Source organism: Salminus brasiliensis, chromosome 23 (assembly GCF_030463535.1).
Source record: "Salminus brasiliensis chromosome 23, fSalBra1.hap2, whole genome shotgun sequence".
In the NCBI taxonomy this organism is placed as follows: domain Eukaryota; kingdom Metazoa; phylum Chordata; class Actinopteri; order Characiformes; family Bryconidae; genus Salminus; species Salminus brasiliensis.
This window is the reverse complement of record NC_132900.1, coordinates 3,396,881-3,418,590: the sequence shown is the minus strand read 5'-3', so window position 1 is coordinate 3,418,590 and position 21,710 is coordinate 3,396,881. Positions and strand designations below refer to the sequence as shown.

Below are 21,710 nucleotides of genomic sequence, written 5' to 3'. Positions count from 1 at the left end.
GAAAATAAGCAGATGTTTGACCCTGAATGATGCAACCTTTACACTTAAATGACTGGTACTAGGAGCCAGTAGCCTAAATGGGAAGCACCCCCATTTGGGCCAAATCCAGCAGACTATTAATTCTGTTGATTTCACAACTTTGTGAATTAAGTCAAACAATAGGCACTAGGACCCAGCAGCCCAACAAGGCTGTCAGAAACAGAGGAATGAAGCATAAGACAGGAGAGAGAGGGAGACCCAGGAATGCTCAGACAGAAAGAACGAGAGACGAGGGTCAGACGAGGGAGTAGGGGGGCTGCGGAGAGACAAAGTGACAGCTCCAGATTCAGAGGGAGACAGACTACAGGAGGAGGAGTGGAGTGACGGAGGGAGGAGGAGGAGGGCTCTGGCCACCGAGGAGGCTACAAAAAACAGCAGAGCGCGAAGGGGAGCCTTCATAACACAGAGCATTCTGCTCTGAAGCTCACCAGGACTGAGGCTGAGACAGTTGGGTGAAGGAAGCTTGGAAGGAGCCAGTCTGGAGGAATAAATCATCATCATCATCATCATCATTCAAGGAATTACTGGAACATACATGGACAAGCAAAGGGCACAGGGTTGAGTGGAGAGGACAATCAGGTTAGTGAGAGAGCCAGGGAGAAACTGAGAGGGGAGATACCACCCACAGAGCAGGTCTTACCACACACACTGGCTTTATCACAAGCAGTCACACTGTAACTGATCCACACGACCGCTAATCATCACACAAACACACCAACAGTGCCACACACAGTGTATTTATGGAAGGCACACACACTTGACCTGAGGGAGTTTAGACTGTAGTAAGAGGGCAGAGAGGGTCTTGGATGGCATGGGAGCTTCAATGAAAGATAGGCCTTGAGGAACACTTTCATAGCCATCACCATCACCAGCCTGAGGCCACATGTTCACGCTGATGCTCACCACCACAAACCTTTCTTGAAAACCCATCCCAGTGCTTAATGAAGGCCATCTTCAAACCAAAGGACTGAGGATCCAGTTCCAAGTTGCGGCAACGGCAACCACATCCAATAAACCCTGCACAATATTCATGCAGGTGCTCATCTTCATCATCTTGTGGACCATGTCAATTCTCCAAAAAATGACCTGCACTGTTATTTGATCAAGGATTTGAGAATCCTTTTCCAAACAGAGGCTGAGAAGACCTACAATCGTTTGAGGGCCCTCTGAAGTGTGATCAGAAACGAGGCCATCACTAAACTGCAACACTTATCACAGTTTTGAGGACCCCAAAACAAAGATCTGCACTCTGCTTTAGGGATCTTCTGCAGTCTGAAGACCACTCTTTGCCTCCCTGGAGTGGGATGGGACCTGTACTCTGAGGAGGATTTGAGTAAAGGACTGCCCCCTATCACTGCAGCAGCATGTTGCCCTGGCATGGAGCAAGAGGGCCACTGTTGCCCCTGTTCTTGAGTCTCCTGCTGACTGCCTGTCCAGCGCAGGAGAGCCAAGACAGTCTAGAGCTGGAGGAAGAGAGCAACACAGTGAGCACGGAAAGCCCTGTAAGTTCATTCCTGCTATACACCCACACATGTTGTCCACCTGTTGTACAACAGGGCATATAATACTGCTGTCTCTGCCTTCTTTAAAGTTGTGGAGAAAGCTGTCTCAGGCTAAATTACTGACTCCTACTGATGTCAGCATTAACTGGCCTGGGTGAACATGCAATTATGTGTTGACAGATGAGCTGGCAGGAATGCTGCAAAGGGTTTATGACTAAGATTGAAAGAATTGGCTGTTAAAATCTGGGGAGCACTGAGATGATGACAATTTCTTCTTCCACAGGAGACGGTGTCCTCAGACATGGCTATTGTTAGCCCTCATAAAACCTGGATAGTCTTCAGAGACAACTCCAATAAGGGTGGGAACAAGAAGCCTAAACAAAATAAAAGAATCTCAAAGGTAAGGAGCTTAGTGGAGGACTATCAGCAGGCTGGAACTACATGTTCATGCAGATCTCCAGTATTTGGAGGTCACATTCTGGAGGCCCTCTATTCTTAAACACAATATCTCATCCATCTAACTGCTGAAGCTGAAGTTATTCTTTCAATCATGTGGACTATCATGGTAAACTGACTACTTTCTTTCTGCAGCATGGCCTTCCTGGTCCTCCAGGCCCTCCAGGGCCACAGGGTCCACCTGGTCCACCTGGTCCCCTGCTGCCCAACCAAGATGAGATCATGGAGGACCTCCAGCTAAAGCTGAAAGGTATGGAAAGGTTTATACTTCTTTGGCACACTGACCCAATACTCCCAAACAAAGACCAACGTTATAATGTTGGCAGATGACTTACAGAACTTACAGTGTTACAGAAAGAGGATCGATGAGCTCATTGTAAATGGAGGAGAACCTCCAACAAGCTCCAACAAAGTGTTTTCTGGAGAATGTTGGTCAGAGTGCTCTGGCAAGAAGGAGAAGAAAGGTGTCCAGACATTGTAGGCCCATGCCCTTCATATTTCCACTGGCCAAATGTGCCATTTTGAAAGCCATGAATGTACTATATACAGATGACAGATGGGAGCAAGTAATGGCAGAGCATATAAGGCTGAACATGGCCTTAAAGCACTGGGGCTCCATTGCACACGTTTAACCTTACGGCTCTTATGAGTTTATAGTAATGCCGTTTGAACTGCAGAACGCTCCACAATATCGCTGAACTGTCCTGCAGAGCTGCTTTAACAGGCCTGAATGCATGTTTGATAATATCAGACCCAGACCCTGACCCTGCTGGCGGTTTCCAGAGCAATATGACACAATCAGAAATCACTAGAAAAACACTAAAAAAGGGCCAAATTTAAGACCTGGGATTACGCTTCTCCATCCTCATTATCCTAACAGCTTCTCCAGCTAATGATGGTGATTCCAGCTGACAAAATTGCAAGGTCATGATAAGGTCATAAAAAGGACCTGCAATAGACACACCTGGTTTAAAATGATAATAGCGCTTGTCTTGCGTAACAGCTAGCTTGTTGCCTGCCAGGTAGTTACAAGATCGTTTTACTGTTGACGTTAATGTTTCCATTACCTGTAAGAACAAGCTGTCAGAAATAATTGAACAATTGCAGAAGTGGTGCAGGGAATTATTACTGCCATGCCTGTCAGCTTTTGCAATGTGCTGTAGATTGTTTTTATTTATTTTTGCTGTTGAATTAGGTTGATTATAGATGGGTTTTCCAGCATATGTCCTCTTTTTGGGATCTAAGTCATGTGTCCGGCCAGGATTTCGCATCGATTTCACACCAGTGTTTGCTTTTATATGTGTGTGGATATTTACATGCTTAATTCCCACCTTCTCACCTCCGTACCTGGTCTATATCTACCTGCCGTTGGTCAAAGTGCTCCACAAAGAAGAAGAGAGAGAGAGAGACATAGAGAGAGAGAGAGAGAAAGAGAGAGAGAGCAGGATATAATTTAACAAGAGCAGCAAATGGTAATCAACCATTGCCTAAAATGCCTAAACACAGATGTAAATAAACACAAATTAATTAAAGATTAAAAAATACTTGTGGTTTCGTCTCGGTGGAAAAAAATGGATCCAAAACCTCAATAATCAATAATCTAATCAATCACACACAATTATAGCCTGCCAGACAGACCAATAGGACTAAAGAGTGTCTAGATGGATTATTCATTAATGTTTTATTTTATTTATAAATGTATTTGTCTTACTTATATTCTTATTAAAAACTTCAAACTTAAAGTTTACATTAAAAAATGTGGTAAAATGAAAGCTTTTTGCTTTTTTTTATTATAAATTTTGCCTCTGTGCATGAGTTGAACTAAGGCCTACTTGAAGCCCCCCTGCCCACAACCATCCAGATTGTTTTACAGAATTCTTTAACAAAGTTTATTTTATATATTTTATTTTATTATTTTATATATTGTATTTTATTTATATATGTATTTGTCTTACTTATATTCTCACAAAAAAACTTTAAACTTGGTAAAGAAAATGTGGTAAAATTAAAGCTTTTTGCTTTTTTTATTATACATTTTGCCTCTGTGCATGAGTTGAACTGAGGCCTACTTAAAGCCCCCTGCCCACATCAATCCAGGTTGACCCCCCCCCACCCCGCTGAGGCCGACCACCAGTGCTCTCTTTTTGGAAAAATATGGCCACACACATTTTATTTTATTTTATTATTTTATATATTATATATTTAGATATATTTCTAACTTTAAACTTGGTAAAAAATGTGGTCAAATTAAAGCTTTTTGCTTTTTTATAAATTTGGTCTCTGTACATGAGTTGAGCTGAGGCCTACTTGAAGCCCCCCTGGCCACAACCATCTAGGTTGTGACCCTGACCACCAGTGCTCTCTTTTCTGAGAAATATGGCCACCCTAGTTGTACTTATAATGTGTTTTGCAGAATTCTTTAACAAGGTTTTAACAAATTAAGCACATTTTGCCACCATTGCATGGCATTGAACATCTACATACGTATAGCATACGTATAGTGAACACACTCATGCTAGTGATTAGGACTATGATCACACACATGCAGAGCAGTGAGCAGCCAGGGATCAATTGCAATTGGGGGGCACCTCAGCTATGGATGCTGGTCCTGGGGATCTTCCAGTCCCAGGCCCACTTCTCTAACCTTTAGGGGCAGTGGTGGTGTTTCAGAGGTTAGAGCGCCGGGCTATTGAGAACAGGGTTGCGGGTTCTATTGCCACTGTTGGGCCCATGAGCAAGGCCCTTTACCCTCTCTGCTCCTTAGACGCTGGAGTTGGCTGCCCACCACTCTGGGTGTGTGTGCACTCACTGCCCCTATTCACTAGTGTGTGTGTGCTGCACATTGTACAGTGACAAATACGTGCACCTTTATATCTGCCCCCAGGCTGTGGTTTCTTGGGGTTGCTAGCTAATTTCTGTTGAGAATTATCGTTGTGAGTAATTGCATTTTTTGCGAAAGCTGGCAGCAAATGCAGCCTAACAATTCTGCATCCAAGATCACATGGAACCATTTATCCATCTTTTGTCTAAATGATGTAGTGGATTTTTGTGTGGCATTAGGTGTGTGTGTGTGTGTGTGTTGGTGTATGTTTGGGCTGGGCCACTTTCATCGTGATACTTGTGATGTGTGTGTGTTTTGTCTCGCTCGTTTGTTGGGGAGGCCTCTTGCTTGTCTGATTGTGGGCTGGGCTGATCCCTTAATAGGTGTAATTTTCTTGGACGTGGATGCGACTTGGCCTGGGTGAAGAATTCCCTGGATTCCACATTGTGCATTGGTGTGTGTGTGTTTGTGCATACGCGTATGCATGTGTGTGTGTGTGTGTGTGTATGTGTGTGTGGAATGAGTGTTGGCAGAAGGCCAGGAAAGCAGACACAGGTCTGTTTGTGCTCTGGAGCGGCGAGCTGCGGGCTGTTCTGACAGCAATATAAAACATAAAGGCTCTTATTCACACTGCAAAGCACAGTGGCGCCGCAAGCTCACACACTCCAGCATGTCCAACCCCCCCCCAAAGCACACACTCATACACTCATCCACTCTCCCTCTACTCATACACGTTCTCGCACTCCAAATATTTACATCTCTCTTTCAGACACAGATTGTTTAATGACTTTATATGCGGCCAAGTGTCAGTCAGAGATAATCCCAAACATTTCGCGCCTCGCTGTTTATCTTGGTTCTTTAAGGCTCCTCCGGGCTGAGAGGGCAGAGGGCCTGCAACGTGAGGAGCTGACAGCTTATGAAATGGCAAAGGGCAGAGAAACGAGCCTGTATGTGGGCCTAGATTTCAACCCATCACTCCGTTAGCTCGTTAGCTTACAGATTGCATACAGTAGACCAGTAGTCCTGCTTCTGGACTGATGATCAATGAGGCCAATTACACTTTTTTTTATTAAACAGCCAATCACCATGTACCATGTCATGTGATCACACCAAACAACAATTTTAAACAACTGATTTCACTGGATTATTAAAAAAAAACAATATAAGTAGAGCACGGTTTGATGCACGACTGGAAAGTAAGCCCTCCTGACCGACTTTACTCAACGTTGTTTGTCTTTGCTTGAGGTTTTTTAGCTAGTTACCTGTCTGAGCATGTGTGTGTGTGCTCACTGCCGCAGATGAGTTAAATGGAAAGGTTAAATTCCATTGTCCTGCTGCGTAGTGGCATGTAACATGTGCTTTCCTTTCTTTTTCCTACGGGGTTCCACAAGGCTCAATCCTAGGGCCGATGCTATTCAGTATCTATATATTATAATGATAATGCAGCCTTAATTATCGACTGCAGAGTACACTTACATGCTGATGACACCATTCTGTCATGTCCAGATGACCCTCAAATCACATCAAATGAATGTTTTTTGTAACACACATAGTTATACAGGGTACAATTAGTGGCAAAATGCTTCGACGACTGTCTGGTAACATGAAAAACAAGATAAAAAAGGCAATATAATAGAAATATATATACAGCTAAAAAAGATCACCATCATGGTGTTACTCGTTGTAGCAGAAAGCAATGGAAAGACTGCAGTTAGAGAAGCAGCCAACTGCCCACTGGCTTGGGTCAATTTTGAGTCAAGCAGTTTTCTGCATTCAAGGACATTCAAGGGTTAACATGGAGTCTTAATCACGAATCTCTGTCTCTACTCTCTGATTGCATCCAGAGATGGTGGGGACTCACTGCCTGCTCTGTGATCAGCCCCCCCGTGTGGCCATGGCCTTCCACTGCCATCTGCACCGCAACCTGCTGGTCCACCGCCGAAGCCTGCAGGAGCTCCAGCCCTTCAGCAGCGTGAGTGGCGCCCATCCTCAACCAAACACGGCATTCCTTGGCCCAGCAGTTCGGCACCGATTCTAATTCCTGTCAGCTGGTCCGGGCCAAGGACGTCAGCTCAGACCGACCGCACTGGCGAGAGTGTGAGACAAGCTGGCGATGTTTTCAGTAGTAGGAATAGTTTGGTGAAAAATCAATTTTACACACTCCCCCTCCCCCCCCTTACCTCAAACACAGCCCATCAGCCAAGACATGCTGGCTTTCTGAGGTTTATGCCTTCAGTTCTGCGCTGGCGCTTACAGTCTCAGACTAGCTTACAAGCGTTGGAAGCTTCCAGCTGTTGTACGATGTAAACTGAAGGCCCGAATCTTCACACACTCTCCTCGAATCGCCTGAAGTTATCTCTAATAGACTTGCTTATGTGGCTTCTGCCACTGCATGACTCACTGTTAGCTATAAAATCCAGGCCTAAATATTAACCTATGCTTTTAATGGGCCTCTGCATTTCCCCCTCAGCCCTCAGAAGCAGAGCAGTTTCACCAGAGAGGTCAAGGCTTCAACACCAGCAACGGCCGCTACACAGCTCCTGTTTCTGGCTTCTATCAGCTCACAGCCCGCCTGGTGCTGGGTAAGTTACTCGGCCTGGGACAGATTACACATTCACTTCTATAACCAATCCTAAACCTAAACACAGACATTCAGAGGGATCTGATGTAAAATGTCAGAATTGCTCACAATAGCAGGGATAGAAACCAGATGTCTGAAGGGCTTAATGCGCTCAGTGCCACAATACGGTTAGAACATAGCACTTTATTTGGAGAGGTCCTCTGTAGGTGATTAATACACTCTCAACATCAGTATATCAGAGTATCAGTAACACATCAACTGCAGATCAGTGCAGCAGCAGCAGTGAAGCATCTGAATCCACTGAGGTAAAGATCCTGAAGATGTTCTGTTGATGCTTTACTGACATTCAGGAGATTTATGGGTCATCTGGTAGGTCAGTAGACTACATGTTCCAGTAAGCAAAAGCTAACCCAGCCTCACCCAAAACCTGATCCTAACCCTGGTCTTAATCCCAAATTTAACCTCAATGTAAAACCTTATCCTAACCCTGGCCCTAATCCTAACCTTAAAAACAACCAAAAACATAATCCTAACCCTCATCCTGACCCTAATCCTAATCCTAACCTTAACCTCAACCTAAAACTTAACCCTAACTCTAGTCCTAATCCTAAATTTAAACTCAACCCCAAATTTTTCCTAACCCTCATCCTTACCCTAATCCTAACCTAACCTTAACCCATAACATAATCCTAACCTGGCCCTACATCTAACCCTAATCTCAACCCAAAATCTAATCCTAACCCTCATCCTGACCCTAATCCTAACCTTAACCTCAACCCAAAACCCAATCCTAACCTTAACCTCAACCCAAAACTTAATCCTATCTCAAGTCCTAATCCTAAATTTAACCTCAACCCAAAACCTAATCCTATCCCTTATCCTGACCCTAATCTTAACCTAAAATCTAATCCCAACCCTCATCCTGAGCCTAATCCTAATCTTAACCTTAACCCAAAACCTAATCCTAACCTGGCCCTACTTTTAACCCTAATCTCAACCCCAAACCTAATCCTAACCCTCATCCTGACCCTAATCCTAACCTTAACCTCAACCCAAAACCTAATCCTAACCCTCATCCTGACCCTAACCCTAACCTTAACCACGACCCAAAACCTAATCCTAACCCTCCTCCTGGCCCTAATCGTAACCTTAACCTCAACCTCAACCCAAAACCTAACCCTCATCCTGGCCCTAATCCTAACCTCAACCTCAAGCCAAAACCTAATCCTCATCCTGACCCTAATCCTAACCTCAACCTCAACCCAAAACCTAACCCACATCCTGGCCCTAATCCTAACCTTAACCTCAACCTCAACCCAAAACCTAACCCTAACCCTCATCCTGGCCCTAACCTTAACCTCAACCTCAACCCAAAACCTAACCCTAACCCTCACCCTGGCCCTAACCCTAACCTCAACCTCAACCCAAAACCTAACCCTAACCCTCACCCTGGCCCTAACCCTAACCTCAACCTCAACCCAAAACCTAACCCTAACCCTCATCCTGGCCCTAACCCTAACCTCAACCCAAAACCTAACCCACATCCTGGCCCTAATCCTAACCTCAACCTCAACCCAAAACCTAACCCACATCCTGGCCCTAATCCTAACCTTAACCTCAACCTCAACCCAAAACCTAACCCACATCCTGGCCCTAATCCTAACCTTAACCTCAACCTCAACCCAAAACCTAACCCTCATCCTGGCCCTAATCCTAACCTTAACCTCAACCCAAAACCTAACCCTCCTCCTGGCCCTAATCCTAACCCTAACCTTAACCTCAACCCAAAACCTAACCCTAACCCCATCCTGGTCCCTTAAACCAATTCTAATCCAGTTAATCCCCAGTTCCAGACTGGTGTCAGCAGCAGGTCTATAGCAGTGGCTGGTTGAGGGTGCTGAGCCGTTAGATGATCAGTCATTTCTCAGGTGATCATCTTCAGATCTGAACTCGGACTCTCTGAGTAAAGTAAAGAACAGCTGGATTCAGTAGAAGTCTCTGGATGATCTACTGAATGTTCTGCTGCTGCTGAATCACTGAGCTGGTGTTGAGATCTGGACCCCTGGATTCCCTACAACCAACCACAGTTTCACAGCAAACCCAACTCTGAGCGACTCCGTCCACACCTTAACCCCTGAATTCTGAAAGTTTGAAACATGGGTGGAGTTTCCCTTTAAGACCATCTGACTTGTGACCTGAGGCGGCGCAGGAAGACGAGGTGTCAGAAACACAGAAAGTGATGTATGTTCAAGTCGTTGCGTCAGGCTGCAAGTTAAAGCACATGCGGAGCCTCAAGCAGGGTTGCATCATGTGGTTGTTCAGAAAGGGAAGCAGCCTAGGCTACTACAACAGGGCCATAGATAAAGCTCAGAGGAAAAGGGGTGGGGTCCTTACACTGAACATCCACCCACAACGCATCCTTCTCTACAATGTGTGTGTGTGTGTGTTCCTTAGAATCCAGCGAGACTCAGAAAAGGCCGCAGGCGAGACAAAGGGACAGCATCAAAGCCTCCATATGTATAGAGTCACTCTGCCAGAGCAACGTGTAAGTACAGAACCCATCAGCTTACATACACTATTTGGACAAAAGTATTGGGACACCTGCTCATTCACCGCTCTTCTGAAGTTTAAAGAGTTTATCCTGCTTTTGTTGAAGTATCTGTCTCTATTGTCCCAGAAAAAAGGCTTTCTACTAGATTTTAAAGCATTACAGCTTTGCTGTGAGGATTTGATTGCATTCAGCAACAAGAGTGCTATCATGGCGTTCCACCTCATCCCCATCTCCCCACTCATCCCAAAAAGTCCTGCATGGAAAGTACTGCAACCATCATTTCAGAGGTCACAGTTCTTCCACTGCTCCACAGCTCAACGCTGGGGGGCTTTATACCCCTCTACTAGCCCACCCCTGGGATTATTAGGCAGCATGGTGCTCATAGGTTCATATTTATCTGCTCCTGCAGAGAGTCCTATTCTAATGGCAGTACTTCTCTACAGGGACTAGACAAGCTGTGTGTCACCAATGGATACAACTGAACGTAGCTGAATGCATTCATTTGAAAGGTTGTCCACAAACTTTTGGACACAGTAGCAGTCTAGTAGTACTAGTCATTTCTTTGCGCTACTGTGCTGCAGGTCGTTGGAGACAGTAACAGGAGTCAGTCCAGGAGGGGGCGTTTTCAGCGTCCTTCTGACGGGAACTCTATACCTGCAGGTAAAAACAGCACACACACGCACACACACACACGCACACACACACAAAGAGCCCGGCAGACACATACAACAATTACATGGCGTTTAAACACAATCACTGTCTGTCAAGACTGTAGACACACACAAACAGCCAGTTATCCCGTTCTACCAGACGTCCACAAACACAGCAGCTCTCTACCTGGCCTATCTGAAGCATATCTTCACCTACCACAGGCAGAACCTGCTGACCCCAAAGCTACTAGCAGGACAAGCCAGTGGGCAGCTGCTTCAGTCTGAATCATTGGCCTTGGTAGTCAATCCTATCCTGCAGATGTGAGATAGTAGGTGGGCAGATATTAGGAGTTTTAGGAGTATTTTGCCTTTAATTACATTACATTTAATTACTACTCACTGAGACGTCCCAGCCAAAATGCTCATGTGGGGCTCCACATGGGTGGGACATGGCCTCTGTGTGGGTTTGTATGTACAGTTCTACTGGGAGCCCATCTAGGCCCCATATGCAGTGTACAACCCCCCAGATGGGGCCCATGTTTAACCCCCTAATGGTCCCTGATCCCTGACACTAGTGGGCATCCATATGTAGGACAAAATGTTCTGGTTCCCAGTTGGGCTCCCCATACAGGCCCCACTCAGGCATGTTAGCCGGGTTAGCACTGACTCTCTTACTGCCACCCCACCTGCAGTCAAACCTGCAGCTCCAGGGTCTTCTCCTCATAGCTGAAACTGAGAACTGCTCCAGTGTAAAGCTGTTGTCACACAAGCTGCTGTTGACTCTCAGAAACTGGTCTTGTGTTGTGGACTTGAGTGTGTCAGGCCTCTTCGGTACCTCTTCAGCATTCTCCAGCTTCCAGGAGGCTTCTGGTGGTGTAGGATGGTGTCCTCCACCCACCCAAGGCCCAATTCCTAAAGCCATTTACATTATTTTGCAGTTCATTTTGTCCCACAGAAGCTTGGCTGGCAGTTTACAGCCCACCTTTGTGCCACTTTGAGGTCACTTGACCTCCATTTCTGCTTATTTTTTCATAATTAATGAATATTATTGATATTAATGTGTGCTGTTAATGTATTTATAGGCTGGAGAATACGTGTCTATCCTTCTTGACAATGGAACCGGCTCAGCGCTGACTGTCCTGCAAGGCAGTTTATTCTCTGGGATTCTCCTTGGAGTATGAGGCCGAACACACACACACACACACACACACACACACACACACATACACACACATACACACATATAAAAACCCCAAAATCATACAGTCGCCTCTACAAACATATTTTTTTGCTTCCAAGACAGCAGTGGTATCAGCAGTAATAATTACAGTATGGAGGAGAGGACCTTTTCCAAAAATTAAGCCGAAAAGCTTCAGCAATAATTATTCTATGTTTGTATGTATTATTATTATTATTATTATTAATAATAATAATAATAATAATAATAATAACGAATTAATAACTGCAGTTTTACAGTATCTGAAACATTTAAACTCCTGTTGATAGAGATGTATGTATTTTTCCATGTGCTGTGTTTATATATTACACGTTTTCAAGTGAACAGAGTTCAGAAACTTTATGTATTTATTTGCATTTTTTGAAAATTATAAAAAGGTGGCTACGTGTGAACGCTAATAATAATAAAAATTAAAATAAAAAATTAAATGTGGGCCTGTTTTTCTCAACCGTACCTAATTGCGTCTACTCAGTTTTACACAATCCAGTGCATTTAACGAGGATTAACGTACTGTATAATTATCATCTTCCAGCAGCCTTGCTGACACAGATGTGCACAGATCCCTTTAGAGAAGTACTGCCAATACAATAGGACTCTCTGGAGTGGCCTGGGCTAGAGGGGTTTAAAGCCCCCCAGCATTGAGCTGTGTTCTCTGGAATGCTGGATGGTGCTCCAATACAATACTTTTGGATGGGATGAGTTGGGTGGTGATCATCCAACACACTTAATGCTGAATACAATCAAATCCTCACAGCAATGCTCTTCCAAAATCTAGTAGAAATCCTTCTTCCCTGGATGGTAGAGACAGTTACTCCAACTCTGCCTTTGATTTCAGAAAAAAACAATGAAGAAGCAGGTGTCCCAATACTTTTGTCCAAATAGTGTACCACTAAAAGACGTAGGATGCTGGGCTTTTGAGCTGCTAAAGTGGAGTTTTAATAAAAACAATAAATTCAAATGTGCAGCAGCTCCACTGGTTGTCAGGAGAACATTTCAAAAAGCCCACCTGAGACCCTCCTGTCTTCGAGATTTGTAGCGATTATCCTGAAGCTCTAACTCAAACCGTAAAATCTAAGAAGTTTGGTTCATCTCTTGGAAATGTAACATAGTGAAAGTTCAAGTAATCAGTTCAAGCATCGTCCGCCAGCAACGCCCCAATAAAGTACCAGTGGTAGTAATAGTAGAGCCCAGCCTCCTGCACCCAACTTTGCTCATTTACATATTCGAACCTGCTTGACCTTTTTCCAGGTGCTCTAACAGCCGTCTGATCTGCTAATGAAGCCTAAATACCAGCTGTTTGATCATAACCCCATTTTATTCTTCCAAAAAGACTTCAAAAGCTTTGCTGGGTGAGCGCTCGCATGAGCGTACCTGTGTTTAATACATATGGCTTTTAATCTGCTCTTTGTTCTGATGTGATGTAAACAGGAGCGTGCCGGGAATGAAGCTCCGCTCTCCGCTGGGTTCCTATAAATAAATAACTATTCAATAAAATTAATGACTCTTGGCAAATTCCTTAAGGCTTTCAGTCGAGCCCACTTTTACTCTTCTGAGCTTTTAAGACGTGCTTTTAATTCTTGGTCTGGAAGCGTTTCTTTCTTTGTACGCAAAACAGCAGGGCATTATTCTGATAAAAGCTGCTGAGAGAATGATGAGAAATAGAGAGAGAGACAGAAGAGGGAGCGAGAGACTAGCAACAGTAACAGAATCTCCAGCTTTGCTTTGAAATTCTGCATAATAATTATGATTTTCCAGCTTGTGAAAGCAGGCCAGTTCATCGTAAGTGGATTCAGACACACACACACACACACACACACATCCTCATATACACTCACACTGCAAGCGGATAGAAATGAGGTCATCATTTGCAAATAGTGGCGCCTGCCGTCTGGCTCCGTGCCCCTCTCTCATAACACACACATGCACACACACACACACATTAGTTTTTATACAACGTCAGGACATGAAGTCATACAAATGTCCCGTATGTAATATATATATGTGATAGCAATAAGTACTCCGTATATGGCGTAAACTGTTATTACATGTAGGTACGTACTTCATGCATCTATAATAGTACTGGATGGAGCACCACCATCCATCATTCCAGAGAACACAGTCAGTTCCATTGCTCCACAGCTCAATGCTAGGGGGGCTTTATACCCCTCTACTAGCCCACGCCCAGCATTAGGCAGCATGGTGCCAATAGGTTCATGGTGTTTATCTGCTCCAGAGAGTCCTATTCTATTGGCTATATATATATATATATATATATATATATATATATATCCTGATATTACATATACAGGTGCTTACATATATAATACATATACCTATGCATGATGTGTGTGTGTATGATGCATGTAGGTACCTATTACCTGCAGTAATATGCCCCATATAATACATACATATAAGCATCCCTATGCAATATGGGCAATATGGGCAATATGGGCAGTATGTATTATACACACTAATATTACATATAGGTACTTATATAAAGAAATGTACGTAGACGTATGTGTATATGCATGCAAATACTATGCATGTACTATACATATATACACTATCATCCATATGCTATAGCAATGTGTTTCCTGTAGCTGCTGCCCAGGTCATCAGATTCAGAACCCTGACACTGGCCTACAAAGCCAAGACTGGACCAGCCAGCCCCTCCGTACTTGAAGACAATGATCAAAAGCCGATCAGTGCCAGGTAGTACGGCTCGGCCCGACCTGCCATTCCTTAAAATCCACGGAAGACGAGCGTCCAGACTTTTTTCTGTCCTGCACCGTGGACGTGGTGGACGAACTTCCCCTGGGAGTCGATCACTGTCTTCAAACACAGACTGAAGACCCTCCTCTTCCAAGAGTCTAGCATACATATAGTATAACCCCAGGTGTATAGTATATCCCATTATGTCCATAAAAACTGTCTAGCCCTAAACTCCAAGGACTGAAACTGTATGAAAACAAACACACCTTCCAGGGAAACATCTGACAGTGCGTTTGTGGTGTAACTGCATGGCCCTATAAGGCCTATTTACTGTCAAGTAATGTGCAGAAAGATAAATGATCACATTATAACATTATAATCACACAGCTATTTAGCTCACGATGGGCTCACTGAAAGCACACTCATTAACCCCCCCCCCCCACACACACACACACAATCATAAAGAAACACAAGCACACAGACAGACTCTTCATTCTACCGCTGTGACATTTTTTTTTGCCAGCTTGTTTCCTGTTAATTGCACACGATGGCAGGCTTTCAGACTAGAATAAATGATATTTATTTTTCAGGATAAATTAGTGGCTTTCTATCCAAGGCATTACGACTCCTCTCCCCGCTTTCAGCACATTCCCCAAACCCCATCTACCCACTCAAAAAAAAGAAAAGAAAAAAAGGCCTCCTTTTCGCTTCTCCTCTCGAGCCGAACATTGCATTGTTGCCAGAAATACTTCATATCTACCGCGAGGCAAGATTTTACGCAGTTAACCTAAAACAACTGTGACATAAAAGTGACAAATGATGTTTTCTTGACCTTGGAAATACTGCAGGCCAAAAGTATGACCTCAGTGGATGAGGCCTTTTCCAAACAAGCGCTTCAGCATACTTTTCAGCCTTCTCCACTGAACACTGAGACTCTGTGTTGAGTACGCATGTGGGTCACTATATTTAGACTGCAGTTATAGATAATACTGAGTCATACAGTGGCAGAAACCACAGAAGCAGGTCTATTAGAGATTACTGGACCCATCCATGCAGTTCCACATGCATACATACAAGGACCTACATCTAATGTATATATATATATATATGATAATGTTTTGGTGGCACAATACCTACTCAGTATTTGGCAGGTGGTTTTAATGTTATGGCTGATCGGGGTATGGGATAAGATAAGGAGTATAAAGGACAGAGGAGTAGTTTGCTTTCCAAATATAGTCAATTAGCCGAGATATACTGTATGTAATTACATATATGCATATGATAATGTACAAAATGTAAGAGCCTGTATGTATTACCATATGTACATATATAAATAAATAAATTATGGAATATATATATATATAATGCATTTATTTATTTATTTATTTATGTACATATAGTATTACATATATGTATATGATAATGTACAAAATGGAAGTGCCTGTATGCATTACTATATGAACATAAATAAATAAATAAATAAATAAATGCATTATATATATATATATTCCATAATTTCTTTATTTATATATGTACATATGGTAATACATACAGGCTCTTACATTTTGTACATTATCATATGCATATATGTAATTACATACAGTATATCTCGGCTAATTGACTATATTTGGAAAGCAAACTACTCCTCTGTCCTTTATACTCCTTATCTTATCCCATACCCCGATCAGCCATAACATTAAAACCACCTGCCCAATACTGAGTAGGTATTGTGCCACCAAAACAGTCTCTGGAGGTGTCTGTCTGTGGTATCTGGAAGACCAAGACTAATGTTAGCAGCAGACCCTTTCTTAAGTTGTGAGGAGAGGTCTCATTGAGCATCAGTGAGTCTTAGGTGCCATGTTATGGCTGGTCGTTGTATCTCCTGACGCTTGGAGCACCATTGGTAGGTATCAGAAAACCCCCACAAGACCTATCTGATGTTCTGGGGATGTTCTGACCCAGTCTGACTCGTCTAGAACATCACATTTTGATTCTTGTCAAAGTGTCTCAGATTTTTACGCTTGCTCATTTTAGCATAGTATGTAGATCCACCCCTTGACAGAAGCCACTGTTGAAGAAGATAGTCAAGATAGCATCTGTTAGTGGTACTAATGTTATGGCTGGTTGTTGTAAATCTTGACGCTCCGCGGCATTAATACCACCTGTCTAATATTGAGTAGGTCCCCCCTGCGCCACCACAACAGATCTGCAGATCTGGCACCAAGACTAATGTTAGCAGTAGATCCTTCAAGTCCTGCACATTATGAGGTGGGACCTCCATGAGCATCAGTAAGTCTTAGGTGCCCATGACTCTCTCACCACAGGTTAACCAGTTGTCCTTCCTTGGAGCACCATCGGTAGGTACTGACCCCTGCATTTCAGAAAACCCCCACAAGACCTGTCTGATGTTCTGGAGATGTTCTGATCCAGTCTGACTCGTCTAGAACATCCCAGCTTGGATGAGGATAATCAACATCGCACCTGTTATGCTATCCCTCTCTCTCTCTTCCTCTGGAAGAGCAAACATTCAGAGTGACAAGCAGAAAAGCAGCTTCCCAACTGCCCGAGCAAGTCCAGGACTGAAAGCTGTGATGCATTTGCTGAGAGATCTCAGAGAGAGGCAGACATGAAAGGAGGCTATTATTAGGGGGCATGTGGGTCGTCCTGCCAGAGATGCTTCAGAGCTCCTCTTATCTCACCTGATCGGCTGAGCCCAAACTTTCCATTCATTCATCTCACCTGTCTGTGCAGCCCAAGGGCCTACTTTTATGGCTGGTGCTCCCACAGTGCCCCCTGCGGGCCTGAGTGATACAGTACTGAACTTGCAGATGGTCTAAAGGTGTAAAAGAAATCTCTGACCTCTCGATCAATTCGGAAATACACCGATCTGCCATAACATTAACACCACCTGCCTAATATTGCATTGGTACCCCTTGTGCCACCACAGCAGATCTGACCAGTCAAGGCATGGACTCTGAAGACCTCTGAAGGTGTCTGAGTGTGATATCTGGCACCAAGACTAATGTTAGCAGCAGATCCTTCAAGGATAAGCCCCTTACCCTACCGTCCACTGCATTCTGCAGACCTGCCCGATGTGCTGGAGATGTTCTGACCCAGTCTGACTCGACCAGGCCGTCGCAGTTTGGTTCTTGTCTCAGATACTTACGCTTTCCATCACCTTGGCTGTTCATTTGCAACCTAACAGATCCAGAACCTAACAGGAGCCACTTCACCTGTCAGTGGTACTAATGGCTAAATTATGGCTGATCAGGGTGAGAGAGCGCCATCTACCCACCTGGAGAGGGCACGGCCAGTTGTGCTCTCTCAGATTCTGGCCACTGATGGCAAAGCGGCATGGCTGGGGATTCGAACTTGCGACTCCCGGGACAAAGTGGCAGCACATTAGACCGCTGAGCCGCTCCGAGCCCACCTCGGAAATGACCACAATTGAAAAAATGACCACAATTTGATTTGATTATTAAAAATCCATATAAATTAACTTTAAAAATGAATATTTTATTGAAGATCACTGAAACTGGTTATTATATTATATATCAGTGCAGTCGCAGATGCAATGCACCTCAATGCATTTTTACACCTCTGTTATTTTAGCATTTTTAAAAACCTGGAATTCCTGCCAGACACAAACGGCCCTCAGTAAAAAAAAAAGCTTCATTAAAAATAAACACAGAATTTTGTCATATTAATAAAGTGGACTAAACAAAGGATAGATAACACTGAGTCAAGCTGCTGATAGTCTGATGATCTTCGAGCTGAGGTGTATTTACAGTCACTCCTGTACATCTAATCTGGACCCTGTGTGGTCAGGGCCCTTAGGGTTTAGGGATTAAGCCTAATCCTGGCCTAAACGAATCTCTAGCCGAACCCAAAATCTGCTAAAACCCAGCGATAACACAAAAAGTACGTCCATTAAAACGTCATTTTTGAGAACGAGAACCGTCTAACCCGTCCCAGTCTCGGAGACTGGGGGCAGGCCCTCAGGCTGAATCTGGGGGTCAGTTTGGGGGTCAGTTTGGGGGTTAGTTTGGGTGGCTGTGGCAGTGGCTCTAGAGGAGCGGCCACCTTCACAGTGTTCTTCCCGTACAGTTTCCTCTCGTAGTCCAGGAGCTGGTCCCAGAAGCCCGCGTTGAGGCGGATGTAGGGTCGGCTCCTCTGGACCCAGCTGTGCGCCTGCTGGAGGGTGACTCCTTTGTACTTCATGAGGTAGGCCATGATCAGAGCGGGTGAGCGGCTCATGCCGGCCGCACAGTGGACCAAGGTACCTCCCGCCTGGTTGTTGTGGATACGGGAGGCCACCCTGTCGAAGTGCTCGCTCAGACGGGTGCTGGGCAGGTCGGAAACGGCCACTCGGATACACTCCACGCCCGGGTACCTGGGGCAGGTGTGGGACAGGGTGGCGTTGACGATGAGGGTGATCCCTTTACGGGTCAGCAGGGCCTGGTTAAGCGAAGCATCGGCGCCACTCAGGAAAAGAGTCGGGGTGATCTGGGACATAGACATGAGGCTGCAGAGGACAAAACTGCAGGCATTAACAGGAGTACTACATGTACTACTGGTTCTACTACTGGTACTACTGGTTCTATGGTTCTTTAAGCATTCCTAGTGGCATCGCTCGTAGAACCATTTGTAGCACCTTTATTTTTGCATCCTACATTTTTGCCAAAAGTTTGTGGACAACCCTATTAGTCAGATGTATTGGATGAACTTGTGGACCAACCTTATTTTGGGTAAAAGTTTTGGCACCCTACATTTTAGTCAAAAGTTTGTGGACAGCTCTATTAGTCAGATGTATTGGATAAGCTTTTGGACCAACCTTCTTTTGGGCATTTTTTTGCACCCTAGATTTTTGCCAAAAGTTTGTGGACAGCTCTATTAGCGAAACATATTGGATGAGCTTGTGGACCAACCTTCTTTTGGGCAAAGGTTTGGTACCCTACATTTTAGCCAAAGCTTTATGGACACAGCTCTGTTAGTCAGATGTATTGAATGAGCTTGTGGACCAACCTTCTTTTGGGCAAAGGTTTTGGTACCCTACATTTTGGCCAAAAGTTTGTGGACAGCCCTATTAGTCAGATGTATTGGATGAGCTTTTGGACCAACCTTATTTTGGACAATGGTTTTGGTACCCTACATTTTGGCCAAAAGTTTGTGGACAGCTCTTTTAGTCAGATGTATTGGATGAGCTTGTGGACCAACCTTATTTTGGGCAAAAGTTATGGCACCCTACATTTTAGCCAAAAGTTTGTGGACAGCTCTATTAGTCAGATGTATTGGATGAGCTTTTGGACCAACCTTATTTTGGGCAAAGGTTTTGACACCCTACATTTTGGCCAAAAGTTAGCAATCCAATGTATTGTATAAACTTTTGCCTGAAACATCTTTTGAGCAAAAGTTTTGGCACCCTACATTCAAAGTTTGTCGACACCTTGAGATAGAAACACCTTAGCAACCAACACCTATATTAAAACAACACGGGTGAGCTGCAATTACACTCACAGGTAATGCAGACACTCTGTTGTTTTATTATGTAAGAGTTTAGGTCTGATATTAAACAGTCCCTTAAATCAGGAGCACTATCTAGAACACTAGAAAGTGAACATTTAGGCTTATCAGCACTTTACTGGATCTCACAATAATATTACAACCTTAAGCCCTCCCTTAAGCAAGGATTAATCCTGAATTGGGATTCAGGCTGATCTGACAGATTTGTATGTATAATAAGAATTAATACAGACTTGACTAACCTGGTCCCTTTGGAGTCTTCTCTCACTCACACAAGTTGAAGGAAACTCCCTGTTGGCACACTCAAGCCATAAAAAGCTTTTGGAACTGAATGTCCAATGGAGAGAGAGGTTAATTTTAGACTAACTCAGCAGCTGTGGACCGTCCTATAGGAATATCTCTCTCACCTTACATCACTCTGATTTGTTAGTTTGCTTAAGTGAACAGTTCTGCATGTCTAGACATCTCAATTAAACACAAAGACATGATGTGGCCTGACTGGGAACACAGCCCTTCAGAAGTCAAACCACACTAGCAGGGAATAGGGTGTAGGCCACAGAAAGTTGTTTATTTATACCCCTACGCCATGTAACCTTACTGAGAATCAGGGCTTAAAGAGTGAAAAGGGAAAGAGGCATGGATGTCAGGGGTAGTGGACGGGGCAATAGGGAATAGTGGGGCACAAGGCATTATTTTCAATATTTGCACCCTGTACTTCAGAGGCCTCTGTGCAGGAGTTAGACAGGTTTCAATATTCAATAATGCGGTATACTTACAGTGGTATGCAAAGGCTTGGGTACATATTTTGGCATATTTTAATTACTTATTAAAATTATTTTTATATTATTATATTATTATTTTATAATTTATTTTAAAAAATCAATCAATGTGGTCAAAGTGCTGCAAATTGACAGTTTTTTTTTTTTTTGACAAGGTCTCAGATTTTAATTAAAAATTCAGGTTTGATTATTTGTGACCATATGACTGCCAATAACTACAGAAACTGGGGTAATTAAAAATTAAAATTTTTTTTATTTATTTTTATTATTTTAAATAAATATATTTAAAATAATATTATTGTATTATATTATAATATTTAAAACACACGCATATATATAAATTATTATTATATTATATATAATAATTATTTTCACTCTTATTATTAATTTGACCCCTGCGTCCTATTTCACTGTGGAGGGCGGAAGCTCCGTTAAAAATAGGGCGCAGGGCGCAGGGCGCAGGCTGTAGGCTGTAGGCTGTAGGGACTAGTGACGATACATCGGAATGGAGCGAAGCCATCCCAGCGCCGGTCGCGGGTTAATGCCGTGCCTTCCTTCTTCCGCACCACCAACAACAACCCCTCCATCAGCGCCATGGCGGAGCTGAACAGACAGCTACAGGAATACCTAGCGCAGTCCAAAAGCGGCGCCAAGACCATTTCACAGTCCAGCTCCAGCACGGCCATAAGCATCGATGAGGAAGCCACGACAGTCCCAGGGAGCTGGTTCGGCAGGTGGTCGAGTCCTTTCCCCAGTCGCGGAGCTCCGGCAGGCCCGTCGCAGAGCAGCGGCTTTTCCTGGCCTTGGTCCGCGGAGCCGGATCCGTGTCTGCCGGCTATGAGTCGCTCTCAGCGCCTGG

General features: G+C 44.0%; 3 protein-coding genes across 3 annotated transcripts in view; 2 read left to right on the top strand and 1 right to left on the bottom strand.

Moving 5' to 3' along the window:
- Positions 1 to 236: 236 nt before the first annotated feature.
- LOC140545919 (erythroferrone) lies at positions 237 to 12,265 on the top strand. Its single transcript, XM_072668983.1, has 8 exons — positions 237 to 1,541; positions 1,825 to 1,941; positions 2,133 to 2,247; positions 6,663 to 6,790; positions 7,289 to 7,400; positions 9,854 to 9,944; positions 10,532 to 10,610; positions 11,683 to 12,265. The coding sequence occupies exons 1-8, from the start codon at positions 1,404 to 1,406 to the stop codon at positions 11,779 to 11,781; spliced, it is 879 nt and encodes a 292-aa protein (XP_072525084.1). The 5' UTR covers positions 237 to 1,403; the 3' UTR covers positions 11,782 to 12,265.
- Positions 12,266 to 18,093: 5,828 nt separating this feature from the next.
- LOC140545821 (dual specificity protein phosphatase 18) lies at positions 18,094 to 21,097 on the bottom strand. Its single transcript, XM_072668808.1, has one exon. The coding sequence runs from the start codon at positions 19,068 to 19,070 to the stop codon at positions 18,480 to 18,482; it is 591 nt and encodes a 196-aa protein (XP_072524909.1). The 5' UTR covers positions 19,071 to 21,097; the 3' UTR covers positions 18,094 to 18,479.
- Positions 21,098 to 21,382: 285 nt separating this feature from the next.
- sft2d3 (SFT2 domain containing 3) overlaps positions 21,383 to 21,710 on the top strand; it is a 971-nt gene continuing 643 nt past the window's right edge. The window contains exon 1 of the mRNA XM_072668965.1: positions 21,383 to 21,710. This exon is cut by the window's right edge and continues 643 nt beyond it. Within this exon, the coding sequence (XP_072525066.1) occupies positions 21,446 to 21,710 (265 nt within the window). The 5' untranslated portion in view covers positions 21,383 to 21,445.